This window comes from Siphateles boraxobius, unplaced genomic scaffold (assembly GCF_051911475.1).
Source record: "Siphateles boraxobius isolate OS27281-9 unplaced genomic scaffold, OSU_SipBor_1 206, whole genome shotgun sequence".
NCBI classification, from domain to species: Eukaryota; Metazoa; Chordata; class Actinopteri; order Cypriniformes; family Leuciscidae; genus Siphateles; species Siphateles boraxobius.
This window is the reverse complement of record NW_027508818.1, coordinates 96,938-107,500: the sequence shown is the minus strand read 5'-3', so window position 1 is coordinate 107,500 and position 10,563 is coordinate 96,938. Positions and strand designations below refer to the sequence as shown.

The window sequence follows — 10,563 nt, the reverse complement described above, 5'->3', positions numbered from 1 at the left end:
CTATAGACACAAACACTATAGACACAAACAATATAGACACAAACACTATAGACACAAACACTATAGACACAAACACTATAGACACAGACCCTATAAACACAAACCCTATATACACAAACACTATAGACACAAACCCTATAGACACAAACACTATAGACACAAACACTATAGACAAACACTATAGACACAAACAATATAGACACAAACCCTATAAACACAAACCCTATATACACAAACACTATAGACACAAACCCTATAGACACAAACACTATAGACACAAACACTATAGACAAACACTATAGACACAAACACTATAGACACAAACACTATAGACACAAACACTATAGACACAAACACTATAGACACAAACACTATAGACACAGACACTATAGACACAAACACTATAGACACAAACAATATAGACACAAACAATATAGACACAAACACTATAGACACAAACACTATAGACACAAACAATATAGACACAAACACTATAGACACAAACACTATAGACACAAACAATATAGACACAAACACTATAGACACAAACCCTATAGACACAAACCCTATAGACACAAACACTATAGACACAAACACTATAGACACAAACAATATAGATACAAACACTATAGACACAAACACTATAGACACAAACACTATAAAGGGATGCACCGATCCGATACTCATTCTCTGCCGGATCAGGTATACGATGCCGATCCAAATCCAATTTTGTGCGTATACTATAGTGTTATTGTTAAGCCCAACAAAAGGCACAACAAAATTATGAAGCACAATAAAGTTTTCGTGCACTATATTATAAGTGTTCAGAAGCCATTCTATAGTATAATCTGTGGTAGAAATTAATATTTAAGTCGTTAAATTCAAGTTCACGCAAACTCTTCGCTCCGCTGTGGCTGTCAATCACACATACTCACTCACACACTAATTTTTCTGAAATTTAAAACTGTTAAAAGAAAAGGCTGAATAAACTATTGCATAGATAGATACTGTATAATACACTACACATCAATATGTTTTTCCTTGAGGCTCGGTTATACTCCAGCACGCGTGATTATTTTTCCCAAACCACTTCAGCGGGAATCCCCAGCCGATTCTTAAGTTTTCATTGGTCATGTCAATCACTGTACTGATTGCCTACACCAAACACTGATCCCTAAACCTACCCGTCACTGTAACCTAAACCAATGAAATCGGCTGCAGAGCGGGATTGCTGCTGAAGTGGTTTGGGAAAGAAAAATCATGCCTCCAGCGCGGACAGCACTGACTGAGATCCGCTCGGTGAACGCGTCCCACGCATGCGCAGTAGATCGGCGTAGGACGTCCGCAAGGAGCCTCCGCGCACACCCACCGATGACGATTTTTACGTGACGCGGACCCTCGCGGACGCGGAAAGTATAACACTAGCGTAATAGATAATAATACACTGTGATCCTCTGTCTGTGTACGTTGTATTATGCAAAAAAATTTTTTTAAAAAATAAATAAATAACACTATCTTGACTCGCTTCAAGTGCATCATTCTGCGCTCGGGATACGCATAAGCGCTTTGTGCCGCACTGTATCAAGCCTCATAGATATATACACTAGATGTGGCCTTGGCTACGGCAGTTCATTGGAACGAATGTGTCGATAGAGCCGCCATCATGGAACAGGGGAACACCTCCTCTTTAATGCATCAGCGTCAATGTAGGAAAAGCGGTAACGGAAATAAAATCATCATAAAGCGTCATGAATGCGATTTTCTAGTTTTTTTGGTTCGTTCCAACGGTCAGACATGCATTTATCATTGAGTCCTGAGAAATTGTAAAACATTTACAAAATTTCACATTCTTGTGAAATGTAATCCCTTGCTGTCTGGTTTTTAGATTTCGTTCGTGTGAACATCCATACGCAGCACAAAAGTCCGGCATCATCCATGAGTTCGAAGTACAGGCGGAGTTAGCAGCGTTACCTAGCTACTTAAGACCCGTTCCAAGATGGCGGCGGTTTTGACGCATGCTTAGAACCCCAAGGCGACATCTAGTGTATATATCTATGTTGAAGCCTTTCATATCATAATACTTTTGCGCAGTAAAAGATTATTAATAGACTATCTTGTTCCGTCCTATCATATGTTGCTGCCTCATTAATCAGCTGTGCTATACATTTTAAAAATCTCTTAATTTTATAGTAGGCTATAACCTAAATGTTTTTTAATCTTTTTTATTTCTGTGATCTTGTTTTTCATGAATGTGTTTTACAACAAATTCTACTTGATTTTAAAAAACGGCGCTGGTATCGGATCGGAAGATACTCAGAATTTTTGGTATCGGATCGGTTCTAAAAAATGGTATCGGTGCATCCCGACTATATAAACACTGCGGGTGGAGGAGTGTGTTCAGTCATCAGCGCTGTAAAACACACACTCATGATTAGGGCTGGGTATCGTTACAAAATTTTCGATACCGATACCTTGACTTCCATACCGGTTCCTGAACGATACTTTTTTCGATACCAATTTTATCAATATAACATTACCTAAAAAAAAAACTTTTATTTTTTCAGTTTGTTGACTTTTTTACACTCATATTTTGAGTCTGTAAAAAAGCACCAATGCTAAAGTTTTCTGTTTCCTAATCATGTATTCTTTACTTCAATGAGCTCATTGTTTCTGCCTTAACTTAATGCATTGTTTAACAATGAAACTGAATGAAAATTAATTGAAATGCATTACACACAGTCACCCCTGATAACAGATCACTCTAAATTGTAATTTAGACACATGCATTTTCTGTAAAGCTGCTTTGAAACGATATGTATTGTGAAAATGCTATACAAATAAATGTGAACTGAATTAAATATAGGCTACTGGGGTGCGGGATATATGCTCACGCTCAGCACACATGAAGCTTGCGTAAAGCACTGGCAGAAGTAGCCTAATGATTATGGATGTGTCGGGAAACGATAGCAAGGAGATATTTTAATTGTTTATTAATGAACAAGTGTTTCTAAACGTGTTGGCTGCAAGGATGATTATTGCGAATTTGCGATGCTGACTCGTCATCCCTGCAGTAGTGAACGCGCGCCTATATGGATTAGGTAATCAAACTATTTATTTCTAATTGTTTCGTTTAAAATTAGACATATTTTGAACATATATAGGACTATTTCTCATGTCTGTGATGCAAGTATCCTTACGCTGAGTTTTGGTTTATATGTGACGCGCTCCAGTTCTTGTAGTCGAAGGCGGATAAATGTTCTACTCTCGAGTGTATTCTGTGCGCTTTTAAGTGCAGATTTACAGTGTTACCGGTCTTGGCAGCAATTATCTTGTCGAAAATATTGCATCGTGTGCTTATGGCATCGAGTCGGGTACATAGGTACACTTTTGATCATTTCCACATATTTTCTATCTATCTGGGCGCGCGCGCGCGCACACACACACACACACACACACACACACACACTACAGCCACACGTGCGACGAGCCACGTCTCTGGGCAGACGCGTAAACTAGTGTTTTTCCGCCACAGCCAATCATGCTGCATGTTTATTGTTTCACTGACGTTGACGGGATTAACCACTTAGGTACCGAAACTTGGTACCGAAAAACAAGACATGTTTCGATACTCGGTAGTATCGAGTGCTCGAAGTGGGGCGGTACTCACTGGTACGCAGTACCGGCACTTCTACATTTTACTCTTAAGCGTACCCGCACTTTTTCTTGCGTACCGCTACTTCTCGCATGTAGCCGGTACTCAACCACTGACAGAAAAAGCGCCAGTGACACACCCGTTGATATACTTCGTTTGCAGTGCGTATGCAGTGCGTATTTTTTCCGCACCCATGTTAACAGGTTCGAGCTTTCACACAGCACGCGCATGCGGTCCGTCAATGCACTCCTGGTGCTGTGCGTATACAGCAGTGCAGAGATCGTTCCCAGTCTATGTGTGTATACAGCAGTGCAGAGATCGTTCCCAGTCTATGTGTGTATACAGCAGTGCAGAGATCGTTCCCAGTGTATTTCTGCTGTGCTGCACGCGCTGAATTAAAGTGACAGCTCATGGTTCGTGGTCAAAACACAGATTGACATGAAAATATAATAATCTCACCATAAATGCATTTAATTAAATAAAATGTAATAATCTAAATGTATTTTTGGACTTGCAGACTTGGAGGAGTTCCGTTTTCGCACGCATGTGCACACACGCACGACTTGTTTTAATAGGCTACATTTATGTTGTTAATAAATAACAACAAGTTTTGTTATAAGTGTTGTTTTTCACTGTAGAAATCTCAAATGTCATGATTTGCCAATGCAAGAGAGTACAGTCACCTTTCGCTTCCCACTTCAAGCACTGGTATCGAGGCAATTCGGTCGTACCTAAAAAGTACCGAACTCGGTACCCAGCCCTACTCATGGTAATAAGAGCAAACCAACAAGAAACACATCAGAACAGCGACCGAGGAAAAGTCGGAAAAATATACAAATAAATAAATAATATAAAAGATTGAAAAATTAACTAAAACAAATTTGACTCAACATTTGTAAGATATAAATTTTGATTTTTAAAATAAAACACATTACAGTACAGTCCTACAGAGAATAGATAAAAACACAATGTAACAATTGATAATATTAATTTTAGCTCAGCACTGATTGTACATGAAATTCTATAACTGACGTTTTAAATGTTCCAGTAAACAGTTTGAAAGTGCATTTTGATAATGTCATGTGATGTAGGAGCTTTAAACAGCGTAAGGAATCGACTCTGAATAAGGTTCATTTCTCTTCAAATGGAGTTTTATTGCGTAAAAATGAGGCTAAAGTCGAGGGTATCTGTGCAAACACTCAAAATACAGTTTCATACACCACATATTTACAGTAAATGAACATATCAATGATTCTTCAGCCACTAGAAGAACAATAATCATATTATAATGTACAATTATTACTGTATAATCAGATTAAAGGGAAACTTCACCCAAAAATGAAAATGTTGTCATCATTCATCATGTTGTTCCAAACCTGTGTGAGTTTATTCTGTTGGACACAAAAGAAGATATTTTGAAGAATGTTGAACCGAACAGCCTCTGACGATCGGAACAACATGGAGAACGACGACAACATTTACATTTTTGGGTGAACTTTCCCTTTAATAATGATTAATACACAATAATATTTTTATCCACCTGGCATAAGAACCAGGACTTTTTATTTGAAATTGATAATTATCACTGTATTATTATTAAGTCAAGTGGTAAAAATAATACAGATATGATTGCCTTTCTCTTTAAGGACAGTGAAATCCCACGTCATGACAGCTAGTGTTTATTATGTGATTTCAGTGTTTAATCACTGTATAAACATGGCTGTACATCATAAAATATACATCTATAATAATCAACTATATTGATCGATTAAAATGAAATGGAGAACACAATGATTTTATTATTTTAGTAAACACTTTTATATTTTCACTCTTTGTCGCTGCAACAGTTTACAACCTAACGCAGAAGAAACACACACGGATACAGTATCATCAGTTACAGAGGAGTGTGTGTGTGTGTGTGAGAGAGTGCTGGAGTGTGAAGCGCGGTGTCTCTGATGTGTGTGTGTGTGTGTGTGTGTGTGTGTGTGTGTGTGTGTGTGTTACCTGCTGGTCTCGTACGGCGCGTATCTCTCGGGCAACACGTGCAAGCAGCGCTGGAAGAAGCGCACGTGCCGCTCGCGCAGAAAATCTACCTGATCAAAATCCGCCATCATCATCATCACCACCACCACAGCATCAGGGAAACACTGCTGTCGGCGAGCCACTTCCGCTTCCGGTGCTCAAACACGCGCCAAAATAAGAGTCTCTGCTGCTGATCACACGAACTCTGCAAACCTCCATTATCCTGAAGAAAAACTTCCCCTAAACACGCAACATTTGAGTTCATTTGCTGCGGGAAGTGCAGAGGCTCTTTCACGAGTCTTGTCTCCATGCTGGAACAGCCCTGAGTGGAAACACACACACACACACACACACACACCAGGATCACCAGAGGAACAGAACACACTCACATTATAAGCAGGATGTGTACAGATAAAGAGTTTGCAATATTGTCAATAAATCACTGTTGAATCGCCTGTCTGCGATTCTGTCTCTGACTATTATTATGAATAAGGGACAAACGTCTGCGTTCAGCAATAATTTATTAGAAGCCATTATTGTTTCAATAGTTATCAATAAAGAAAACATATAAGTCAATATTATCAACAGGAATTAGAAAAGATAGAAAGAAAGAAGAGGAACAGATGTAGAATATATCAGTGAGAAGCTCATGTTTATGGTGGCTCTTCTGAACCTCTGGACTGTAATAATCACAATATCATGAACCTGTTTCACATGAATGTTGTAAATCTGCTGTGAAACTTTATGAATGATGAAGAACAGAAACAGAGACAGAGTCCAGCGCTGCATCTCGTTCACAGGATCCTGTTCGTTAACGTTGTATTTTGTGGCATGTAAAAGGTTTGTGTGTTAATGGGGGATTTGTGGAGTAAAAATCATAATGAGCATAATGTTTTTATTTTGAAGGGAAAAGATAAAATTGGTTCTCTTTCATCATCTCGTGTTCGAGATCCACCTATGGGAAGGGCATCCGTACCTGACCTCTGCAGAAGCATCCAATTGCACCAAGTCTGGCTAGACAGACAGAAGCGCGCAGCCAATGCCAGGTGAGGCCACACCCCCTCACCTAAGGGCATATAACATCTGGGCGCGCTGCTATTCCTCAGTTGACATTCGCTTCTCGCGATCTCTGCATCTCACAGCTCGGTTGGATTTTTACACTGCTCACCTCGTGTCTTCAGGAGGACATATCGACCAGATCAGCCTCCGCCGGACGTGACAGTTGTTTATTTTTCAACTACTGCTGCTTTGCATTCGGAGCCGCCCACGCTCTCGCTATTTTCACCGCTTCTCCTCGCGGCTGCCCGCCACGGATTTCTCCGTTTTCTTCGCTGGTATGTCACTGTCTAAGCCTGCAGCCTCTCCAGGGGATAGCATGTCACGGGCCTGCCCGGCCGCGTGTGGTGCCCTCATCGCAGCTAAGGATCTTCATCAGCTTTGCGTGGTCTGTTTGGGTCTTAAGCACGCTCGGGAAGCCCTTGAAAACCCGGAGAATTGCAGTTTCTGCCTCTTGCTGCCTAGGAAGCTGCTAAAACGCCGTCTTAAGGTGGCAGTGACACAGTGCACCGGGCTCAGCCCTTCTGACTCGGACGGGGGACACGGTGATGACGACGCGCTACCGGGGGCCTCCCGGGGCGCAACGTCTCTCGTCTGGGCTGACCAGCCCAATCCCGCCTTCCCCGAGGAGGACATCTTCGGGGACAACCTCACTCTCGTCCACGACCTGCCCGGTTCTGGCGAAGAGGAGGATGCGGCCATTCTTGGGGTTTCAGAGGACGAGGAGGCCATCCCGCCCTCTGGTGTTCCCCAGGCTACGGCCCACGCGGTTCTGCCTCAAGCCATCCTCCTGGAAGTGTGTGAGCGAGCGGCCGCTCGTCTCAACATCGAATGGCCGGCACCGCAGAGCGCCACCGACCAGGAGAGGGATATTTATGATGGGAAAGTGCTGGGACCCCCTCCCGGCCCGAGGAAACAACTCTTCCCCATCCTCCCGGCGTGCGCGAAGCACATGAGAAATTATTGGAGCGACCCGCTCGACTTCAAACACGGTCTCACGGGACTCGAGGTTAAGGACATGGCGGCGCACGGTATGGGCGAACCTCCCACCGTCGAACCTTCCATCGCCAGGCACCTTAACCCCGCTCAGGGCGGGCTGCTCGCTCCCCCCAAGCCGGTCTTGCCCAACAAGATGGACCGTTTTGCTGCCTCCGTTCACCAGGCAGCTTATAAGTCCTCGGCCGTGGCTGTCAGGGCCCTTAACGTTTCTTCGCTCCTCTCCGCCTACCAGGCGGAGATCCTTGAAGAGTTAGGGCAACAATTGGAAAAGGGAAATCCTTCTGAAACCCTGTGGAAGGAGATCCTAACGGTGAACGACCTCGTCCTCCGTAACGCTCGGCAGGCCGTCCAAGCTTGCGGGCGCTCCATGGCGCTTTCCGTGGTCGGAGAGCGCGCGCTCTGGCTGAACCTGTCGGGACTCCCTGACAGTGAGAAACGGCGCATCGCGGGCGCGCCGGTGGAGCCCGGCCGGGCTCTCTTCGGCCCCGCCGTCGCACTGATGCAACAACGGTGTGACGATAAGAAAAAGGAGGATGAGGCCTTCAAACTTTGCCTTCCTAGGAAGTCAGTCCCACGCCAGGCGCCCCCTGTGCGTTTGCCTAACCCACCGGCCACGGGACGACAGTTTCATCAGGGCAGAGAAAAGCCCCGCAACAAACCACCCCCTCGGCAACATAACCCAGCACCTACACACAAGCACTGGGGTAAGCCCGCTCCCGCCGCGGCCGCGGCCGGGAGACCTGCGAATTCCAACCCCACCGACTCGAAACGCAAGCGGCCTGCCTGATGTTCAGCCGATGGGGGCTTCGAGTCCATGTTCACGGGCCGCAAGCCCTTCGGACTCCCCTCCTCTTCTAGGACCCCCGTCCAAAAAACCCAGGGGGTCCCGCGGATGGGTCAGCTCTCCGTGTGTAAACGAGACTGCCCAGCTCGTGTGTTCGAGAGATGTGTGTTTTCCCCCCACGTTCAGGGGGCCCTTTGTAAGGGAAAGTTTAAGCTCAGTGACACCACACTGCCCACACTCTGTTCCCCTCACTCTCTCAATAAAGGCTTCGGCCCCAGTGTTTGCCCAACACAAAACACACAAAACACAAAAAAATACGAATCAAATGAATTCGTTTCGGTGGGAAAACCTCTCTCCGCAGAGAGAATTCATCTCACTGCAGAGAGAGGAAACCCCTCCGAACCCCTGCATGTCGCCTCTAGTGTACCCACTAGATGGCGCCATTGCATCACAAATAAACCTGTCGGTCTCACACAGCTCCGCTCTGGCCCGAGCGGGAGCTCTCGCGAGTCACGAAGCGGCTTGGCGAACCGTTTCAGCTCCCGAGTGGGTGATGCGTACAGTAATGCAGGGTTACAGATTGCAATTCGCAGTAAAACCCCCGCATTTCAACGGCATTCTCTTTTCTCACACGGAAGAGAACGCCTCTCACATTCTGAAAGAGGAAATTTCATCTCTCTTAAACAAGGGAGCGATTCAGGTGGTACCTCCCAATCTGATGAACCAGGGTTTTTATTCCCGTTATTTTCTGGTCCCGAAAAAAGGCGGCTCTCTCCGCCCTATCTTGGACCTTCGAGTGTTGAACAAACATTTGAGGAAATACAATTTCAGAATGCTGACACAAGGCGCACTCGCCCGTGCCATAAAACAGAACGACTGGTTCACATCAGTCGATCTGAAAGATGCTTTCTTTCACATAAGCATCTATCCTCCGCACAGGAAGTTTCTTCGTTTCGCCTACCAGGGCATATGTTACGAATTCACAGTTCTTCCGTTTGGACTCAGTTTGAGTCCCCGGTCTTTCTGTCTGTGCGCGGAGGCGGGCTTAGCACCTCTGAGAATATCAGGTCTGAGAATCCTGACTTATATAGACGATTGGCTCATCATAGCCGAATCAAAGGAGAAGGTGTTGCAGGACACCGACCGTGTGCTCGCGCACATCACATCGCTCGGGTTTCAAGTGAATGTGAGCAAGAGCAATTTCACGCCCAGTCAGAATGTCATTTTCTTGGGCTTGGAGTTGAATTCGGTCTCCATGCTAGCGCGCCTCTCTCAAGAGCGCGTTCGCTCTCTGATGAACTGTCTGACGCAGTTCAGAGAAGGGGCGAAAGTGCAATATCGCACATGTCTCAGGCTACAGGGTCTCATGGCTTCATCCACCCAAGTTGTGCCATTGGGACTTCTGAGGATGAGGGCGTTCATGAAATGGGTCTTGTCACTACATTTCAGCCCGATTCGCGACCTTTGCCGCTCGGTAACAGTGACACGCGCCTGCTCGGCGACCTTGCGCCACTGGGAGAGCGAGAACTTTTACGCACGGGGAACCCCTCTGGGGGCGGTTACGATGCGGAAAGTTGTGACGACAGATGCGTCCTTGACAGGCTGGGGTGCCACCCAGGAGGGCAGAACGGTGAACGGTCTGTGGCCAAACAGACTACGTTCAGCGCACATAAACTATTTAGAGCTTTTAACCATTTGGAAAGCTCTGAATCATTTTCTGCCTCGCCTGCAGGGACATCACGTTCTAGTACGGTGCGACAATACCACGGCTGTGGCTTATATCAACCGTCAGGGCGGCATGCGCTCGTCGAAACTCCACGCTCTAGCTTACAAGCTTTTGGTGTGGAGCAGACGGGTTTTCCTGTCGTTACGCGCAACTCACGTTCCGGGCATTCTGAACAGAGGTGCGGATCTGCTATCAAGGGGAAACCCAATCTACGGAGATTGGCGTCTTCACCCTCAGATAGTGGAAATGCTATGGATGAGATTCGGACGGGCGAGCGTAGATCTATTCGCCTCGCGCGAAAACTACCATTGTCCTATGTTCTTC

The 10,563-nt window shown here is 45.3% G+C and overlaps 2 protein-coding genes across 2 annotated transcripts in view; both read right to left on the bottom strand.

The window, feature by feature from the left end:
• Positions 1-5,901, bottom strand: part of pggt1b (protein geranylgeranyltransferase type I, beta subunit) — a 30,377-nt gene extending 24,476 nt beyond the window's left edge. Inside the window, exon 1 of the mRNA XM_077237690.1 lies at positions 5,657-5,901. Coding sequence (XP_077093805.1) covers positions 5,657-5,772 — 116 coding nt within the window. The 5' untranslated portion in view covers positions 5,773-5,901. The remainder of the gene's footprint in view (positions 1-5,656) is intronic.
• Positions 5,870-10,563, bottom strand: part of ccdc112 (coiled-coil domain containing 112) — a 30,467-nt gene continuing 25,773 nt past the window's right edge. The window contains exon 11 of the mRNA XM_077237689.1: positions 5,870-5,996. Within this exon, the coding sequence (XP_077093804.1) occupies positions 5,966-5,996 (31 nt within the window). The 3' untranslated portion in view covers positions 5,870-5,965. The remainder of the gene's footprint in view (positions 5,997-10,563) is intronic.